General features: G+C 43.5%; 1 protein-coding gene across 1 annotated transcript in view; it reads left to right on the forward strand.

Moving 5' to 3' along the window:
• The first annotated feature begins 17,683 nt into the window (after positions 1-17,683).
• The window catches only part of LOC122533032 (nuclear pore complex protein Nup88), a 75,705-nt gene continuing 71,141 nt past the window's right edge, over positions 17,684-22,247 (forward strand). Inside the window, exons 1-2 of the mRNA XM_043662356.1 lie at positions 17,684-17,731; positions 19,306-19,457. Coding sequence (XP_043518291.1) covers positions 17,684-17,731; positions 19,306-19,457 — 200 coding nt within the window. The remainder of the gene's footprint in view (positions 17,732-19,305; positions 19,458-22,247) is intronic.

Here is a 22,247-nt window from a genome sequence, read left to right on the forward strand (position 1 = left end):
TGTATCTGTGTGTGATAAAGACGTGATAAAATAAACTGCAAAGAGTCTCTTTCGAAGTTGTCTGAGGAACGAACGTATCGGTCTGTCGGAACGAAAATCGGTTGAGGGAAGGGGACGCGGTTATAAAATTAGAAAAGACGATGGGAAGAGGGACGAGGGATGACGAGGAGGAAAAGAAGGTGGAGGAGGAAGGTGGCGAACGGAACGAGCGCGGGCGAGCAACGTCTGGCTTGGCCCTCGAGCAGTAAATCCAGAAACGGTGTTACGGGGCGGCCCCCGGAGATAATGCGCAATCATTTTGGAATGGAAATTAAAATCAGATGATGAATCCTAACGATGCCGTTTATTATTTTAATTTTCCGCGAAGGCCGCGGCAACGCGGGCTACCAGCCACTTCCACGGACGTCTCCGCAGCACTGGTAACTCGAGTTCGAGACACTAAATTACCTTCCTATTAGCCGTATAATTACAAGATGGCCCCGGTAATTTCCGTTTATTCCGACTTCGTCTCGCCGAACTGGGCTTTATATTACAAGCTATAAGCCAAGCGCTGCCACCGCGAGTCCGTGTTTTCCCTTATCGCCGTCGTTAAGCACGATTCTCATTGGGAATCTACCCGACGAGTACGCGTCGATGCTACTCTTGACTACTTCGACAGATGCTGTTGCACGTGTATCTTATTTCGTTCGATTTTTTTTTCATCTAGTTTCACGTTGGTCTAGAGTGGCGAGCGGAAATCTTATCTAGTGAACTAGAGGTCGTTGGGATCTCGAGCGATCCGTTAATCTTTTGATCGATAGATACCGTGTTCATTGAAAAACAAACGACATTGTAATCTCACTCACAACAAGAACATCAAGACTCGATTTATTTTATTAATTCCTTAATCTTGGAAGTCTTTGATTATAGGAATCGCTCGGTTTAACAGATTAACTCGCGCTGGCAACTGATTGCGGACCATAACGAGTGACCGAACCGGTATACAACAATTCATCGCTTTCTTTTTCCTTTTCTTTGGAACTCGTCGGTATGATATCACTGGAATAGAAATGATTATGAAGTAATGAACTAATCGTTCGTTTTGCCTGGGTTACATATAAATATACTTGAAACTGAGAAAATGTTGCAACTCGGGGCAAAAAGTTCTCGACGTACGCGAGAGGTTATGAATCTTTCTAGTTTCTTTCATGTAGAGTCTCAAACTTATCCGTAGAAACGAAACAAGTTTTGACAGATAGTTTCAAGTTAACTGTCAATCAAAAATGTTCCGTTTTTATGGATGAGTTTGCTTATGCAAGAAACTAGAAATATTCTTAATTCGAATAAATTTGGCTGTAGCAAGCATTTCTGAACAATTTTCAGGCATCGTTTTCGAAACGTGCCAATAATCAGAACTTTCTCTGTTTACATCCCGATAAATCGTCGATTTCGCATCACCATTTTACACACATTCTCCGCGGCCGGAGAATTCACGGTGGCAATGATACATAAAAGTAAACTCGGTCGTTTTCGCTGTACAACTTTGTTCTTTCTCAATACACGCCGCCGTTTCTTACGGCTCGTTATGATATAACCATAACCTTTTACGATACCATAACTCAGCATCGTGTCTGGAAAGTCAGACAGGCATCGGTTTCAACGGCGTTCAATCGCATCTGGTGTGTTTTGCAAGGGATGGAACCCAAATTCACATAGACTGGTAGACCCATCAGTAAATAACCGTAGGCACGAATTGTTGGATACGAAGTCAGGCCGCGAGATGATCCGTTTAATGAAAATTGTAACGATTTTTAAAAAAAGGAAGACTAGCAAACTGCGCGGAGAGACGCAAGAGATCATAAGGCCGCAGCCATAAGATCTCGAGGCTGTTTGATATTTAAGAAAAGCTCGAGCGACTGATATAATCGTAGAAATTTTCTGCGAAACAGTATTTCGGACTAAAAACTGAAACAAGCCAGCTTTGGAACACAGAGAGAGAGAGAGAGAGAGGGAGAGAATGAGTGCGCGAGGATTGTTATTCTTATTATTTCTACAGACGTTATTTCGTGCTAACAAAGAAAAGTGCTTGGCTAAGGCCAATATACCTACTTTGTTTCTAACGTCCGTTACGTAAATTCTGTGCTCGCTTTCACATACTTCCAAGATTACTTTTCTGTCCGGCGTAGAGCTAGGGGGTAGGTAATTAAAACCTCGAGTAGGTAAATAACCGACTGCCAGACCGCCAGCGGAGCTACCGAGAAACGTAATAAGTAGGCGAGTCCGTAGCCTTAAAAAGGGAGATCCTTAAAAAACGTCGGCCGACCCCCTCTCAGCCCCTAGAGCCTCAAACCCCGCGACCCCATCTCCGCCTCCGCCTCCATCTCCACCTCCGTCTCCTCCAACCTCCGCTTCCCGTCCTTACCCACCTCCACAGATCTCCCATTTTTTGTGTTAATTTGAATTTCGTAATTAACCGGCTACGTATGAATTCTCGAGAGAATACATAAAGGTCCTTCCTTTAATTTCCGCGAGGATTCGTTATAATACCGAGCGCGCCCCCTTGCACGCTGGAACGTTGGATTTTCTGACCTCGAAGGGGACGGCTAGGATGCGTGGAAAGGAAAATGGCCTCGGATGCTTATAACCGAGGATATTGTACGTTTCTCGCAATGGACGACGATGCCTTGGAAATGAATTTCTCTTTTCGCCGTTTCGTGTTCCTTCCGTTAGCCCTCTCTTCGTCTCCTCGCCCCCTCCCCCTCCCCCCCTCCAGCCTGGTCGTTGCCAATTCATTTCGTCGCTCTACGATTTTAGGAACTAATTGCAACCTCTTGGCGCTGAGATGACGTGCCACGCACGTCCAGAACATTTGGAATTGCCAAAATTGCAGTATTTGGAATTGCCAAAATTGCAATATTTTCTCAGTTTTAAGTATATTGAGATATAACCCAGGCAAATAACAAATTTATTACTTCTCAGTAATTTCTATCCAGCGGTATATCGATGAATTCAAAAAGAAGACGGATTATTGTATACGGTTTGGTCGCTCGTTATGGTCCGCAATCAGTTGCCAGCGCAAGTAATGTCGTATGTTAGCATAGTAACATAAGTAATGTCGTTTTCTGACACTGTAGAAAATTTTATTTAATTTAAAAGTTAATATAAATTATATTACAGCTTTAATCTGTAATATAATTTAACAATAAACACTAAATGTCAATGTATTTAACTAGAATATACTAGGTTATATTAGGCATAACACAGGTTATGATATAACATATTACATTATAGCATAACATGTTATAATAAGTTATAATAATTGTAATAATATTAATAATTATAATAATTATAACATATAGTATATATGTTATAATAAGTAAAATTATATATTTAAGTAAAACAAAATAGGCAAAACAAATAATAAATTTATTACCTCTCAGTAATTTCTATTCAGTGATATCACATCGTCGAGTTCAAAAAAAAAGTGACGAATTATTGTATACGGTTTGGTCACTCGTTATGGTCCGTGAACCAGTTACTAGCGCAAGAGGTTAACCTTTCGCAGTGCCTACCTCATATTTTTTTTCCTTTTTTTCTTCATCTTCCCTTTCTCGCTGGTCACTGCCACTTTACGTTACGATTGATTAAAAATTTGATCGATCGATCGGCTGACAAATTTTATTCGAGTCTCTTCAATCTTCAATTCTTCTTCAATTCGTGTCACCGGTGGCGATTAAAACGTCGCGCGTGAAAAATAAGACGCGCTTTCCACCGCCTAATGGGCCCGGGAACTTTTAAAGGGAATCAAAGTCTCCGTTCCTCGAAAGGTAATCGAGATGACGGTGATTGGGGTCGTCGGACGATCAAGGGAGCTTGTCGTAATTACCGAATATTTTTCTCGCCCTGTTCTCCCCTCGAGAGCTGATTGATATTTTGTATTCAGAAGGAACGTTCCTCGCCTCCTCCTGCCTTCTTCCACTGGGCGATTCTTCTTCCGCTGCGTGGCGAACGATTTACCTTACCACGTTTGAGAAAGAACCGGAAATGCAAATTCAAATTCGTCCCGTTCGATCTTATTCGTTTAAACAATTTTTATTTACCTTCGACATTTCGCCAATCATTGATTCGGTTCGTCCAATTAACCCCGCGAGATTATGCTGATGAAAAATTAATTACGAAAGTAGAATTCAAGTGATTGGAAATATTATATTTGTACGAGATAATATCATGTGTAATTATACATTGAATTACAGTTGTATCGGTATAATTTTATTGACGTAACATTTCTTTTCGAACGTTAAAATATATGAAATGAAAATACATGGAAAAAATAACGAAGAGATCCAGTAATGAGAGTGTATCGTACTCTTATTCTTGACAAAGATCCTACTGAATCAACCCCCCTCCCCCGCCTCCCCATCGATCGTTAAGATAGTACATTCAACACTCGCGGAATATCAATTTGTCTACGTTGTCGAGTATCTGACAAAAGCTAGGGAGTGGGAAATGGTTGCTTCTGCCTGCCTCCTCCTCTTCGCATCATCTGAGCACGCAATGCCGCAGCGCAATGCCCGTCATCCACCGTTGGCGCGTGCCAACGTTGTAAACTACGGTTTATCTGGCAGTAGGCTCGATCGAGCCGTCGAGATGGCCCCTTCGTCGTCTCGATGAAACGGCAAGGAAGAGGAGGAGGAGGAGAAGAAACGCGAAACGCGCCTCGAAAACGCGGAGGGTCCTTATAAACTCACGCCCCATTTCGCTGAAGGTTCATCTTTAATTTCTCCGCGTTTTTTTTTTTTTCTTCTTTCTTTCCTTCTCTTTTTCTCTTCTCTCCCTCCCCTCGTCGGGGGTGCCCGACACTCGACACTCCTTTAAATTCCGCCCTAACCCACCCCCACGGCCCTCGTGGAGCGTGAAGAAGGAACCCCCCACCTCCCCCCGCGCGTTACTGTTCGCTCATTTCTCCGGTTGTCTTACGGCGATTAACCGGGGCTCGTTCTACCCCCGGTGAGAAGAGTACGTCTCTCGACCTATCCCTCCCCTCCACTCTCAATGAAACCTGCTCTCACCCTCGTCATGTACTCTTCCCTTCTACTTGTCCAGCTAGAGCCTCTTTTTCTCCTTCCTCGGCGCTGCTTCATCCTCCCCGCCGTAGTCACATTCTTAATATCGTCTTTTTAAAATTTTTTTAAGCGCCATTAGGGAAACTATATTGCCACTCGGCGCGCGGGAACGACGCAACCTTCCTCCTCCTCCTCCTCCTCCTCCTCCTCCCCCCCGACGGGGTAGATCGGGGTAGATGCTCCTCCTGTCTGTTCGAGGTTAGGTCGAACACACGTTCCCTCTCTCTCCGTCCCCTTGGCACACCAGCTTAAATTACGCGAATAAATTTCCTTTATTTTTACTCGTCTCCATCCTCTCTCTCTCTCTCTCTCGCTCGCTCTCTGACCCGGACGTACGTGATCCGACGACACCAACGCCCGAATAAAGAATACTGTCGGTCGTACTCCGTTTAACGACTACGATTCCTTCTGTCGACTTCTGTCGTTAACGTCGGAATTTAGAAACGACGGTTACCGTGCGGAATATTTCCAAAAGTACGAAAAGTATAGAATCAAAAACGAGATGAATCGCAATCGATGCAATTGGGGGATTTTACTGGAAAGGGAGAAAATTTTTTTCACGCGAAAAGAACGAGGAAAGAGCACATTGATCAAAGTCGATTGCTTTTGGCAATTGCGAGGCAAAAGGCATTTCGAGATTCAGTTGTCGAATCATGTCGGAGGATTTTTCACTGAACGGTGAAAGTGTGAGAAGTGTGGTGAACTCTCGAGCTGAAAAAGATTCAATCGGGTGGAGAAAAAGATAGCCAGGACGCCCGAACCGTCTCGATTTAATTATCACTCTCTGTAAGCGAAGTTACAGCCTTATTTATCGCGCGAAATGAGAGAAGGGGCCGAGGGGAGAGAGTGCTCGCTGTACTTAAAACGTACAAATCTGACTGTCAGCCTGCTGTCACAGGGATGTTCCACCCTCTCGCGCGGCTTTCCTGCTCGTCACAGACGTTCAAGCCCTGACATCTACAGCCTCGCTGAAAGTTACCAAGTGCAAATGTCGTCAGCCGGTCTTCAGGCTCGCCACGTGTACTTAAAAAGTCATTTATCCGTGTCGTTGAATTAATTCAGATGGCTCTTGACGAAATCCCCCCCTCCCCCCTCCTCCCTCTGTAAAACGAATTCTGATGCAACAGCGTTCGTGTAATATTTGTTTTACAAGTTCGAAGTTTCCCTCTCACTTCTTTTTTTTTATTTCAACTTCAACCTCTTGCGCTGGAATGCCACGTCGAGAATTTCTTGCCCGAAAATGGCAAAATTTTTAAGTACATTTAAGTATAACCCGGGCAAAGCGAATAATAAATTTATTATTTCTCGATAATTTCTAACCAGACGAATTTAATAAGAAAGCAACGAATTATTGTATACGGTTTGGTCACCCGTTATGGTCCGCAATCAGTTGCCAGCGTAAGTGGTTAAGGATGCATACAAGTAATGTTATTTCCTGACACTGTAGAAAATTTTATTTTATTTAAACGTTAATGCAGCTTTAATCTGTAATATAGTCTAACAATAAACACATTAACAGTCAATGTATTCAACTAGAATATAGGTTATATTAGGCATAACATAGATTACGTTATGACATATTTTATGTTATACATTATAGCAAAACATGTTGTGATAAGTAAAATTTTATATTTAAGTAAAACAAAATAGGCAAAATGAATTTGTTACTTCTCTATAATTTCTATCCAGACGAATTTAAAAAGAAAGCAACGAATTATTGTATACGGTTTGGTCACTCGTTATGGTCCGCAATCAGTTGCCAGCGCAAGTGATGCCGTATGTTAGCATAGTAATGTAAGTAATGTCGTTTTCTGACACTGTAGGAAATTTTATTTTATTTAAACGTTAATGTAGCTTTAATTTGTAATATAGTTTAACAATAAACACATTAACAGTCAATGTATTTAACTAGAATATAGGTTATAACATAGGTTATGTTATAACATATTACATCTTGTATATTATAGCAGAACATGTTATAGTAAGTAAAATTATATATTTAAGTAAAACAAAATAGGCAAGACAAATAATAAATTTATAATAAATTCTCAATAATTGTCCAGCGATGTCCGTCGACGAGTTCAAAAAGAAAGCGACGAATTATTGTATACGAGTTCGGTCACTCGTTATGGTCCGCGAATCAGTCGCCAGCGAATCAGTTGAACAACTTTTGTTAATCTTATAACGACATGTGAAAAAAAAGAATTCGCAGTTTTCAGAAATAATTCAAATATAATTTCATACATTATATTATGTATAATATAATTTCAAAGTACGAAAGTTAAAACGGAGAAACATACGAATTGACAGTGTTAAAAAAATCAAGAGCAAAACGTTTCGAGATCCGAGCAATTACGCATTGACTAGGTTACTGCAATGATTCAGACGCTGTTGAGTTTATCAGAGAACACGCTTTCGCTCCCTGGAGCGAAAAGTCGAAAGCGCAGAAAGAGTGAGAGCATATTTCATCGTAACACCACCCCAGCGTGCCGTTTGTAGGCCTCTCGCGAGAGGTTGTTGGAAATTCAATATTCGAACGAATCGGATATCGGAGGAGAGTGGAAAAGAGAAAAAACAGGGAAAGGAACACGGCGAGAAGATTGCAGTCGGTTGTGTGTTGTTGTCTTTCGCAGTAGAAATCGAATTAAAGAAGCGGCGATACGGCGGATGGAGGACGATTTAAGTATCGTGGGATGAGGCGCGCCTCTGATTTAAGGGGAAATTGTATCAATCTCGGTTTCAATTTCAGCGTGAAAAACGGAAGTCGTGGGTTTCGCAGCTGGTTGATCCTCGGATCCAATCTCGATAGATTGAAGTTAATTATTTTTAATAGCCGCCCTCGAACTTCTTTCGCGTCAGTTTCGCGTGGATAATGGAATTTTGCTATCACCTTGCAAGATCTTTAATTGAGCATTCTTTTCTCTCGGATTTCAAAAAACAACTTCGAAGTTGAATCGACAACATTTCTCTTCGGTGACATTCGCGGAGGCGAGCAGGTCCAAGTTTGTTGAAATTTTATTGATACGATCGATATGGTGATTCACGTAACTCGCACATTTTGAAATAACTTTGAAATTAGGCGTCTGATGAATAATTGTTTAATACAAAAGTTGTATGGTTTTAAGGGAAGCAAAGTATGACGTATCAATTTCTTAACAATTTCGAAATTTTGAACGTCACTTCTATTTTTTTTAAATTAAAATATATTTTCTTCATCGTGAATCGAAAGAACATTAAATTCCAAATAAAAAAACGTATTAAACCACATTGGTCCTAAACGTAATGATTAAGGAGATATTTTACGATAATTTGTCATCGCGGATGAAAACAAGATCATAAAGCATTAGAATCATTTGCTTTTATCACACATTAATGTTCCACAATTACGTGGACGTCGATGATCAAATTATCGTAAAGTATCTTGACGATCAGGTTTAGGATACTTGGAATTTAATATTCTTGGTGATGAGAAAACTACATGGTCCAATTAGAAAAAATAAAAATGACCTCGGAAATTTCGAAATCCACAAAAAATTGATACGCCGTATTTTGCCACCCTTAAAAACATACAACTTTCGTATTGAACAATTTTTCGTTATTTCAGGTGTGTGAATCACTCTGCATATCGAATAATCGGAGAATTGAAAGACTATTGTCTACGAAACATAAAAGACGAGACATGGCTACGGCGAGGAAAAAGAAAAATTGATAGAAGTCTTAATCTCGCGACGTCCACCTCCCGCGCAATTAGACTTTTTAATTTTTATTAGCAACACTCGCCGACCGCCTAAGCGTATGCATAATGCCATGAATATTTTCGTCGTAACTCTGCCAACTTGTCTCCTAAGGAATTAACCCTTAAATTAGCAGTTAGCTTCAGTCTCTGCTAGCAAAGTCCCCGCGTCCTGGTAAATTAGAGAGCCTCTCTTAGGCTCTGTTTCCTCCTTCACCTTCATCTTTTTCGTTATTTCACCTTTTCTCCCATTTCGAGGCGAGAGTTTCGAAAAACTTTCGTCCATCCTCGCCTCGCGAAATCACCCATCTCCACTGCTCTCCGCAGCTTTCTGAAAATCGAAGCTTCACGAGCTGAAAAACAATGATTTCTCGATCGTTGATCTTTCTCCAAACGATCAGTTGCTGTTGAAGTAATAAAATTACCGCCCAGGGAATTATAATCTTTAGGCAAATGGTTTTGTACATTCCGAATGGGACGCGTGAACAGAAAGAAGATATCGATATCGCAAAGAACTAAACTCGAATGTTTTCTTCATATCGGTGTGAAAATTTCACGCGATGGATATTCAATTTTTTTTTTTTTTTTCAAAAGTCAAACGATTAATTTAATTTCAGTTCAGATCGATTTAGCTTCTCTGTGCTCGTTCGTATGCACGAGTAAAATCGCACGGGAGTGAAATCCTGATTCCCGATTGAGTTTCTCGGCAAAACGAGTCAGCAAATAACTGAGAGTCAGATAGGAGATTTCAATGCCTACTCGCTATGGCTACGTATCGAAAGCCAATGCAAATGGTGGCTCGCGTTACCCCGTAACACTCGAATCACGCACGCTCGCTGCTGCTAATCCAGCGACAATTCTGGCAACGAACTTTCTTTGTTTTTGTAGAAAAGAATCACGTCGATTTGTTAACGTTAACGATTGTATCAATCATCGCGCAACATGTAACAGAAAGTTAAACCCATGAACAATTCTTTCAATGTACGTGGAACATTTCACGTGGATGGATGATCTCTGACATTTACAACATCTTGTAAATTCACTTTCAGACAGAATTCTCTCACAACGATCTGTCGTCGTCGGCACCTTTCGCAAGTGTTGCTAACAATATGTCGATATATATATCGTTGTTCGACGCTGACAAAGGGTTAAAGGGTCTCGAGTATTCGAGTTTCAAGGATCGAAAACAAAAAACGAAAAAAAAGAAACGAAGTTTCTTACATTCCGCGGAATGTCAGGTATTTGTCATCGACTTCTCGACAATCGGTGATGTGACAAAATCGGCGAAAAGCGAGGAGCCCACGTTGAAGGAGCGGAGCAGCCTTCAACGCTGGCAGATATATAGAGGCGTAGTCCGAGCAGGCAGGCAGCTCTCGGCCAGTGGAACTTATTAGACTTCGTGCTCCCGGCCGGAGCTTCCTAACTCCAGAGGTTCCAGGGCTTATTTAAGCCGGCTTCCTAAGTGCGCATACTAAATATGATAATATTGCAACGGCAAAAAACGTCAGCGGTATTTAGCCCCCTAATTAGGAGATCGTGACTCGTTTGCGAACGTTTCATTTCGTTGGGTCCTCGCCTTTTTGTCCTTTCTTTCTTCCTTCCTTTCTTCCTTTCGTTCATTTCTTCTGTTTTCTTTCTCTTTTGTTTTACGCGCAGCGACTTCCGGCCGCGCGCGCCTTTCCGTTTCCGTTCCTTCTGACAATAAGTTGAGCAATAAATGAACGACGTGACACCCGAGGCAACTTTGCGAAATTACGGACAGTGTGCCGCGGCGGCGTTTCCCGTTGCATCGTCAGCCCGTCCACGCCTCTCGCTACGAAAGTAATTAAACGCCTGGCTAGTATTCCGAAAACGCGCCTGAAATTTTGGTGACAGTTGTGATCGTTACGCTCCGTTGGCCTCGCGATGCCTACTTCTCGCTGGGCTTCTCGCGAGACCAAACTCTCGTCCACGCTCTGTCGCTCTTTCTCTGTTGTTGTCTTGTGTCTACGTGCGGCGATTCAAGCGCGGAATCGTCGCAAAAGGACGAAAAGTTGGAGAAGGTGTTACTCTTGCTGTTAGTAGGAAGAAATCCGAGTGGCAAACAGAGAGGTAACAACAATTTCTAAGGACAGTCGCGACTGCTGTCGATTAGGGTTTGAAGGATCATCCACTGATGTGGATGTGAGTAACTATGACGGATCTTGCTACTCCTAAGAGATTTATCGTTAACTTAACTATTTGACTTACTTTGACCATATAATATCTATACTATAATATAGATATTTAATATATAATATCTTGACTATATAATTAGTATATATATGTATAATATCTATACTATATCTAATATAGACATGTAATATATAATATCCTGACTATATAATATCTATACTATAACAATTATTGTAGATATTATATACTATATATAGTGATGATAGATATTATTGTATATTATTATATATATATATATTATAGATTATTATATATTATATATAGTAATGTAGGAATCCCGACTTGAAATCCCAATTTATAGGAATTTGGTATACAAGGATTGTTTAATAAAGTTAAAAAAAAGAAATTTTGTTTGATGGTGATTTGAAATGATTTTACACTGTTCTCTCTTAATATTTACTCGCTAAACTCGCTAGACTCGCAACTCTCAACTCACTGTCTTCTCTCTGACTGCTCGAAACTCACTCCCAAAAAATTTATCATTCATACACACATGCACAGAAACGCAGCCATACCCTTAATATCTTAAATGCTAGGGCTGGAGGGCTAACTATAAACATTCCCAAGTCCCAGGCCTAACTTTCTCTATAATATTCTAATATTGTAATCTACAGTGCGCCACTTGGGACATCTGGTTACAATTGTTGGGCACTGGAGAAAGTTCTGGGCCTCTTTCCAGAATTTGCCCATCCTACAGTAATAATTATTTTAAATTAATTACTAATAATCTATAATTTCTTATATCGTCTTTGACTAATTTAACTGGTTTGTCATAACTGTACAAAAACTGTCTTTACTAACTTCTCCATTATTGTCTTGATACTGTTTTTTAACTGTGACAATTTCACTCAAACAACTGACTAACTCGAGTCCTCCCTTTTATCGAGCCTTGGATTACCCTTTCCAAAGAGTAAGGAATTGTAGGGGCCTTTTTAAGCCAATCAAGTATGGAGGAGAATTTCCAACATTTCTGCAGAATTTCTGAGAACCCGTTTGCATGTGCAATCCTTCGAGTACTTGCTATGACAATTATGGTGATTCCTATGGTGGAAGACCTCATCGGTGACTCGACGCTGACCCAAATTTATAGGGCGCCTTGTTTGGAGTTTTCTAACATGGGAACACATCGAAATTGGAGTCGTCGATTTTGATGAAATGTGGCATGAATGTAGTTTTCAAAAAAATATTCAACCGTATCATAGTTTTTTTTTTGGTTAGAAATGAGATGAGATCGATATTGAAGTGGTGAAAACTATCTTGAAAATTGGGGGCGCGAAACATATTTTGTCAAGTATCTCGGAAATGATTAAAGATATCGTTTTTTGTGTAAATTGATATAATTAGTGTTTCTTAACGACGAATTTAATGTTGCAAAAAAAACCTTTTTTTTAAACAATGTATTTAAAGAACCGTACTTTTGACAAGTTTTTCCAAGTAAATGTCAACAAAATTTTCTAGAATATTTGTTAACGAGTAACATTCGAATTTCTGATTTACTACGCCTTCAACAGTTTCAATTGACAGAGTTCGGAGAGACGTACGTCGACTTTTGGAAATCCAACGTCGACCCTCGTTGTTCTTACGTTACAAACTCACATTTATACTTTTACAGAACCTAATTTAATTGCCTCGCGAAAGACGCCAAATTCTTTCGACCACCGTCCAACTCCTCGCCCCGGCTACAAAACCGAAATTCCCGCCGTTAACCACCCCCTTTCCCCCTCCCATCCCCTCTCGAGTTGGCCAAGATCGAGCAGTCGGATCGTTTGATAACGGGTGAAACAGAGATTCGAGAGAGAACGCGCGGCTTCCAGCTCTTTCCAGAGGGGTTGTTCCCCTCTCTAATCTCCTATGCAATGAATACCAAGAGCGGGCTCCGCGTAACACCGATATATCGCGTCACGTGCAAACAGAGCAGAGCAGAGCAGAGCAGAGCAGAGCAGAGCAGAGCAGAGGAGAGGAGAGCAGAGAAAGAAAAGGCGAGGTATCCGCAATGCTGCTGACCATCCCGGCCCCAGGCGAGGAGGCTCGATTTCAAAGTTTGCTGCGCATGTATCCTTAATTCCTTAACGAATCCACGGGAGCCACTCGATGACTGGCCGATGCTGGCTGCGTAGGAGGATGACGTCGGTGGGGGGAGCGGGAGGGAGGGTTTTCGCCGGTTATAGCTGCTACGAGAAAATAGGAAAAGCTCCGTCGCGGGGCGGCCGGACCGGCGCGATGGACTCTGGTGGGTGGAACCAGTTTGAATCCAGGGATGCCTCGGTAGGTTCGCATGCCCGACGTGGTACCCCCCGCGTCCTCAACCCTGTCGCGCGCCGCGGAGAGGTGTGCGGAACTAGCTTCCACCCTCCACCGGTGGCACGGCACGTAGGAGAGTACCTCCACCACCCGAGACAGAACCTCTCGCCGAGTGTCCTCACCGTTTCCCTTCGATCCTCTCGTTACTACTACTGCTGCTGCTGCTGCTGCTGCTGCTGCTGCTGCTGTCCGTAACGAGCCAACCCGCGAAACGGTGAACTCGGCTCTCGATGCCGCTGGTCCATCCGTTTTGTCATACAACTCGCTCGATCCGATATTCTTCTTTTCATCTTTCTCGAAATTGCCGACGAAAGGCCCCTTTGTTGTTTGGCCGATTTCTTCTGTAGGTAGCTTCTTCGTAGCCTTGGTCGAACGAGACCAAGTCTCCCTTCTCAGATTTAGGGTTGATACCAGATTGACCTAGTTACGATCATCGAGAGATGCAGCTCGAGATGGTGGAGACAAGCATATCGAGGGGAGAAAATGTGAGAAACTAGGGTGAAAAAGCTTGTTTACTGGTCGGGAAGAAAATTGAGGTGAGCCCTGTGGGCCAGAGTTGGACCGTGTTGGTGTGTGTGTGTAATCCTAAGGCTTGTACGACCCCGTGCAAACATAACAACGGGACCACCTACCTAGAGATAACTGTTACAGGGATTAGAGTTTCGGGGTAGGGAATGCGAGTGATATACACGTTCGCATTGGTCGGTTACCGAAACGACCGACTTCAAACTAAGCGAATAAATGCAAGATCCTTTGGTCATCGTCGTCTTCATCGTCACGCACGATCGAGCCAGCGCCCAGTGTGGCGAATGACATCGACGAACGATCCCCTTACTTCCCTTTCTTTCTTTTTTTTCTTTCGTTCCTTCTTTCTTGGCCACGAGATACTGCAACGGGATGTACAGAGAAAGCGAGAGAGAGAGAGAGAGAGAGAGAGAGAGAGAGAGAGAGATACAAAGGGAAGAAAAGATAGAGACAGGTAATAAGGGGATGAGCAGGAAGAGGGTGGCTGGGGTGGAAGCCGCCCCGGAGTCGACACAGCCGTAATGATTTTGTTTTAAGGGCGTGTTTAATTATGAATCCGCATCCGGTTGAGGCTCCACCCCCCTTTGCACGGCACCACCGGCTCTGCAAGAGACTCGAAGGGGTGGGAGAGAGCGCCGGCAGAGAACCAGAGAGGGTGGAGGCAGAGCTGCTTTTGCGGCAGCTAGGTGGCCCTCTTTCGGCCTTAATTGCAGCGTATATTATCCATGCGGTATTTCTAATTACTTATTTTTGCTCGACCGGCCACTCGCTCGGATGACTCTAATATCTTTGGCAGTCAGGCTGCACACATTTAATTGGTGCGTAACGAGCCGGCATCTCTCGTCTCTCTTTCTCTCTCCCTCTCTCCCTCTCTCTCTCTCTCTCTCTTTCTCCTTTCTATCTCTTTCGCGGTCTCCACGTGGCGTGTTCGCCTACGCGGAGCCACAATGCCGTGCAGGAGTGATTTCATGATTCGCGATACATTAGTCCTCTCTGTTTAGTTTAAACTAAAATTCCGCCAAAGTGAAATTGCACAGTATATCGATTACATATATATGCACTTAACCGCATGGACGCGAATCAAGACCCCGAGGATGACATCGCAGAAACATGCTCTCGCGTCGAAAAATCACGGCCCCTCTCTCTCTCTTTCGAGCCGAAGAAGCCACTGAATGAACGCGGCTGCCGCGCACCGCCAGCCTCAATTCCGGCTGGCTTCATCCGCTACTTCTCTCGGCGCCGGCACAAGGAGAAGAGGAGAGAAGGTAGTGCCGGCTCGTTGATCTCGCCGACGCCGCGGAAGACGAAGAAACGCGGATGGTACGCGACGGTGCCGCGTCTCCTGGCGCGATGATCTCAAACAGCCGCGGACCGGGTGAATGAAATGGCCCCCCCCTCCCCCTCCCTCCCGTGCTCGCGTTGTGAAACAGTTTGCGGCTGCTTTTGAGGAGGTTAACCGACACACAGCCCTCGCTCGGATTAATTTCAACCATGGCGGCCACGTCCTCGTAACAGCCCGCCAGAGCAATAAACCTTTCGCGCATCGCTCAACCCCGTCTATAGGGCGCGAAACATGCCGAGAAACCGAGCGTCTCGGTGTTCACGCTTCTTTCTCTCACGTCCGGCCAGCTCTTTTCAGGCGCCGTTGTCTCGCGAGAGCGTTCCTTGGGAGAGTGCGACGCAGCTCGTTTACGCGCTACCGGCTGCGTAGACAGGATGCCTTTGAGCATTCGCGTTCGGCTTGCGCTAATTTGTCTCGCGGGTTTAGCCCCTTTCGGCGAGACAGCGACGGTTACTTATTGATATTCTTTGGCGCGAGACTAGCCTCTCGTTGGAACGAGACTCGCTGAAGTTCGTTCCACGTAGAAGATTAATATAGTGGTTAAGCCCCTCGCGCTGGCAACTGGTTCGCGGACCATAACGAGTGACCAAATACGTATACAACGATTCGTCGCTCTCTGTTTCTTTTGAACTCGCCGGATTGAAATTATCAATAAGTAACAAACTTATCATTTGTTTTGCCTGGGTTACATTTAAATATACTTAAAAAATGTTGCAATTTGGGAAACAAACAATTCTGGTACGTCATTCTAGCGCAAAAGGTTAACCCCTTGCGCTGGCAACTGGTTCGCGGACCATAACGAGTGATCAAATACGTATACAACGATTCGTCGCTCTCTGTTTCTTTTGAACTCGCCGGTATGATATCGCCGGATTGAAATTACCAATAAGTAACAAACTTATCATTTGTTTTGCCTCGGTTACATTTAAATATACTTAAAACTGAGGAAATGTTGCAATTTGGGAAACAAACAATTCTGGTACGTCATTCTAGCGCAAGAGGTTAACTCCTTGCGCTGGCAACTGGTTCGCGGACCATAACGAGTGACCAAATACGTATACAACGATTCGTCGCTCTCTGTTTTTTTTTGAACTCGCCGGATTGAAATTATCAATAAGTAACAAACTTATCATTTGTTTTGCCTGGGTTACATTTAAATATATTATATTATATATTATTATATTATTAAATATATTTTATTGTATTATTTACATATTATATTAAATATACTATAAGTAATATAATTATAATATTAAATATACTACAAGTAGTGTAATTATAATATTTAATAATTATATTAATTATATTATATATTATATTATAATATATTATAATTATATATAGTATATATATTATAATGTAAATATACTATAAGTTTCGAGTATTAAATATACTTAAAACTGAGAAAATGTTGCAATTTTGGACAAACAATTCTGGTACGTCATTCTAGCGCAAGAGGTTAACCCCTTGCGTTGGCAACTGGTACGCGGACCATAACGAGTGACCAAATACATATACAACGATTCTTCGCTCTCTGTTTCTTTTGAACTCGTCGGTATGATATCGCCGGATTGAAATTATTGAAAGGTAATAAACTTATCGTCTTGTTTTGCCTAATATACTTAAAACTGAGAAAGTGTTGCAATTTGGGACTGCTAGAAATAACTGTAAATCATGTATAATATGTACACAATATGTGGATGGATGCGCGACATCTATTGTCCTAAATAGTATTAAACTACTTGCCTCGTATATATATGTGTGTGTGTGTGTGTATATGTGTATATGGACCACATTAAGAAGAAGGTCTAGAAAAACAGTTGAAAGACTTTTATAGATCTAAGAGGAAAGTGATTGTAAGCTATGAAACCTCTTTAAAAGCCGAATATCTTTGCCTTGTAAAATAAATACCAAATTAACAACAGGGGCAAAAAGTTCTCGACGTGCGTGGCACGTCATACCAGCGCGAGAGGTGAAAAGTTCAAAGCATCATCTTTGATTCTAATTCATTGATAACTCTTTCCGAAATCTTCCACGATACAACAAATTGGGACGTGACACGAAAGAAAACAGACTGAAACGATCATTTCCACTTGGGCAGCCCGTCGAAGAAAAAATCAGAGCAGCAATATCACGAGGTAGCAATTGCAAGGGTGGTCGTTTTTGCTCGGCGAGCTCAGGGCAGATTGCGCCGGTCTTTCATTGTCCAGTTCTCTCTCCGATGCAATCAGCTCCGCCGTTGCCAGTAATTCTCGCAAGTAAAGCATAGTAACGCGGCCACATACTGGAGCAGGTTCTCGAGCAGCAGCAGCAGCAGCAGCCTCTCGCGGCTACGTTCATTCCGCAGCGTCCCGTGCGGACTGGTCATCATCCTGCCGGAGGACGACACAATTAAAATAGCTGTGCTTACCAAGGACCGCGAGAAGAGAAGAGAAGAGAAGCGACGAGAAGAGGAAGAATGGAACGATGGTGGTGTGTGGTCAGGATCAGAAGGAGAGGAGGGCGACCGAGGGAGTAAGAGGAAGCGAATAGTGGCGGCGGAGAAAGAAAGAGGAAGAGGGTAGCACCCCGGGGGTACCCGCGGCACCCGCGCGCACACCCGAGAGGGTGCTGGTAAGTTCTTTCCGCTCGGCTGCAAGCAGAAAGGGAATTATTTTAATTGCGGACAGCCTCGGTCGACCAACCCCCAACCCTCGTCTGGTTGCCGCTCTTTCTTCGGCCCGTGTATGCCATTCTCTGCCATCTCCCTCTGTTTCTCTTTCCCTCCCGTTTCGTTCCACAGAGCAAATTCCACCCTCCCCCTCCCCTGCCCTCTTTCCTCCAAAGTTCTCCGACCACGCGCATTTACGTACGGGGGTTTAAGCTCACGCACGCCTGCCTAGTAGGTGGCAGGATCTGCCTGCACGAGCGTGCCGCGTGAAAACACCGGCACACCGGGGTCGTCCCCCTTTCTTTCTTTGTTCGCGAATCAAACCTCTGCAAACGAATCGATTCACCGCTCCACTGATCATTCGTTTCCTTTTATGCTCGCCGTCTCTCTTCCACGGTTGATTCCTACTGTCGCACGGCCCAGATTTAGTTCAAATCTTGTCTTTCTTTCGCCTAGCTCGTGAACTGTCTCCTTTGAGTGTCGAAACCTCGCGGTCGAAAATTGTCCAGGCCAGCGCGTCAGGAGGGGATGGGGAACCGGCGATCGAATAATTCACGCTGCACGATACCCCGAGTGCTCTTAAATTCGTTCCGCTCGTTCCCTTTACGGCGACCGTCTATGTTGGTCCAGGTCTGGCAATTCACCGAAGGAATACGGCACCCGCTTCAATCGCAAATAACGCAGCTTCCCCCCCGTCCGTCCCTTCTTGGCACCCTTTTCCTCCTCTCTCCCTTGAAAGTAATGTACTACTTGAGGAACTAACAAAAGTACCACCGTGTTCGCCGCACTGCTGGTCGAACGACGCCGCGGGCGATTAATGTCAAACGGGGTGTAAGCAGAGTGAGCCTTCACCCACGATCTCTCGGATGGTACGTAGAGAACTGCTCCGATATCGTATTCGGCGGTGTTACGACTTCCACTTGTTGAAGCGGTGCGAATCGCGAGTCGAGAGAGGCACGCTGTGTACGCAGTAAGATTCGTCCCATCGGACGAATAAAGAATGCAGTGAGAGTAAAAGTCGAAGGAGATCTCCGATCTTTTGGCGCAGCTAACGGAGTGCGATTAACCGAGAGGAGTGGCGAGGAGAGGAGAGAATTAGATGAAAAACGAGTGAGTTGGTTGAACGAGGAGGGTTGAACCAACGGCGGGGGGTTGCGGGTGGTGCCGAGAGTGCAGCGGTGAAAGAATCTAACCGGAAGTACGCGGCGTGTGTAGGGAGCACATGCAGGCTTCGGAGGGGGGGGAGGGTAGTAGTACGGGTTGCAGTTTTCAAGCGTCCGCTTCCGGCCAGGGCTGAAAAGGACGCGGTTGGCTTCATTGTTAAACGGCGAAGCCGACGTCGTTGCTAGTTACCGTCGGCTAGCACCGCTGCCGGCGATGACGCAATTACCCGCCGCGGGAAAATAATTAATAACAATTAATCTCTCGTGTATGGCAGCGGCTGCTGGGTTCTGCTGATGGTAGAGTAGACGATGCCTGCCTGGGTAGTGACGGTGGTTGGATGCTGGTGGTGATGGTGGTGGTGGTGGTGGTGGTGGTGGTGGTAGTAGCAGGAGGAACGCGCAGAGGAGGCGCTATACTGCCCGCCCAGTAATTATGCTCGGATTATAAAGGTCGAGAGCCACCGCGAGTACTGAAGGGCTGTTCACTCGAACTGTTCACTTGGCATTTACACTTGCGGAACACTCTGAATCGCTCGAGGCCCCTTCCGCATTTCCACCCTCCTCCTCCTCCTCCTCCTCCTCTTCATCCTCCCCCCTCCCCCTTTTTTCACCGACAGGACCGACATCCCTCCTGCTTCTACACTTGTTTCCTATGCCATCAGCACCCACGACTGTTAGCTGTTAGCCCACCTTTTACACCGCGGAAACAATGAGGCTAGCCCCTTTTTCTCTTCTCGGCCCTTTCCCCATCGAGAGCCTTCCGGTCTTCGGCAGCGAACTTTTTGAGAATTCAGACCCTCCCCCCCCCCCTCTGCCTGCCTGCCTGCCTGCCTATTCCGTCCCTCTCTCCTCCGTTTCGTTCCGCGTTCCTGCGATCGCAGAACGTCGTCTTTGATCGTAGACGTAGTAGCACGTCCTCGAACGAAAGTTCTGCCGATAAAATCGAGTCGCGCGACGCGTTGAGCAAACGCGTTGTAGGGAAAGTGAACGCGAAACTGAACGAATCGAAAGTGGTTTGTAATGTAAAATTTTATTAATTTAAAAATTTAAGGAACACTTGCATTCCCTGGATACTCTCTGTCCGAAACTTTACTCTCAAACTTATCTCTGTTTTCATAGGCACGTCACTCATGTACATAAAATAATTTTACGTCTTAACCCTTTGCACTCCAATGTCATGCCGGAGATGACACTGTCAAAACGAATTTGTTACAGAACTAGTATGTCATGCTAGAGCTGACAACGTTAATTTACTTTAAAACACGTACGTACGTCACGCTGTAGATGGTAACATTAAATAACAGTAAAACACTATGTGGCATTCGAGATCCCACTCAGCAATAGTTTGCCAAGTTTTGTAAAAAAGAAAAATATAAAAATAAATATGAAAACGTTGAATTCTATTTTAATTCTATTTTAATAAATTTTATTTTAATTCATTTCCCCAAAAATAAGCACAAGTTTACAACCAACAACGTTGAAAATAAATCGAGTGCAAAGAATTAAGATTGGACAAACAGTTGCAAGTGCGACAATCGCAGCAGACGATAGTTGCCTCGCTCTTAGGCCTCGTTCGTTCAGAAATTCCAAACAACGAGGAACCTTCCCAATTGATGGAAATTTCACTTTCACCGTGAACTCACTCGGTATCGTGAAACGACAAAACGCGTAATTACTCCAACCACTTTTGCGCCGTCGTGCATTTACATGGGGATCGCGCGTCGCTCGATCGTCACCTAACCCGAAAAACACGCGTCTATGCATCGTCGGTGTTTTCCCGCGCGGCTCGTAAATTCAAAAATCAGCGTAACAAGCTACATTACCTAGCCACGGTAAAAACAACGCGCGTACGCGCAGCGTAACGTAATACACGCGTTGTAACGTTAACAGCGGTAAGTCGCGGGCGCGCAATGTATCGAGTTGATCGTAAACAACATCAGCATTCGCGGTTGCATTAATTCTTGGCAAATATGCAGCCTTCCTGTCTCACCCTGTTTCACCCTCCTTCGTTTTCTGCCCCTCTCTCCCTCTCTCTCTCTCTCTCTCTCTCTCTCTCGTTAGCTCTAGATATTGTCGTAACCTCTGTATAGCCCGAACATACGTTGGATCCGGTGCTCCGGACATTTGCGGCTCGTAATGATTATTATACCCGTGTAACTCATGTCCGACGCCTTCATCCTCATTCGCATTCTCGGATATTGCCGCGCGCGCCCTATGCATAAGCGTTAGTTCCACCGGGGGGGGAGGAAACAAAATTTCTGCTTACGTGCTTTCGCAATCGAACCGAGATACGGAGTTACCGCGAACTGTTTACGAATGAAAACGTAATTTATGTCAAACGTTTTAGCGCCCGAGGCTATTTTAACTTGGGTGCGCTGGAATGACGTGCCACGCACGTCGAGAACTTTTTTTTTTTTTTTTTTTTTTTTTGGTCCGAAATTGCAGCATTTTCTCAGTAACCCAGGCGAAACAAATAATAAATTTAGAAATGGAAGGAGAATAATTTACAAAATGATACTTGTCTCATCTTTCTGGTATTCTGACAGCATCAACAACTTTCAATCTAATTATATCGGCCAACAAGCAACTGTGTTTGTTTTTGCACAAAACTTTCATTAGAGAATAATGTATTGTCCATTTTTGTTCGATTATCTTAAATTGAGGAAGTTCTCATTTATTTCGACAAGAAACGGTCGAAGATTTGATATCCTCGTCAGTTGGCGAACCAATTCCAACATAGTGTTCCATAATTTTTGAAGGACATCTTCACCATACACGTTGGTTCATTTTTTTTACAAGCTTGCGCAGTGTTTCTTTTCTTTTTCTAAAACAAGCTTGAACAATCACACGTTATGTCAGAGTGGCTTTATAACAATTAATCACTTTGGAATTTACTTAGGAATGACAATTTTACTCAGATGACTTATTACAAAGATGAACCTTGACAATACGTTCGAGATGCTTATATAAATAATACATACTAGTTGTACACTTAACCGATACGAGATGTCACGATTATAATAGATCTGTAGTGATTATGATGATAAATAAATTAATATCACAACACTACAAATAAATAATAACTCCGTAATTAATTTTAGTAGTTTATATAAAAATATTATCAATGTAACAAAATATACAATTACTAATAATAAATATCAAATAACGAAGATTAAATAATGAAAGTTAAATAACGAATGAATAATTAACATGATGA

Source organism: Frieseomelitta varia, unplaced genomic scaffold (assembly GCF_011392965.1).
Source record: "Frieseomelitta varia isolate USP_RPSP 00005682 unplaced genomic scaffold, Fvar_1.2 scaffold_489, whole genome shotgun sequence".
Classification (NCBI taxonomy): Eukaryota; Metazoa; Arthropoda; class Insecta; order Hymenoptera; family Apidae; genus Frieseomelitta; species Frieseomelitta varia.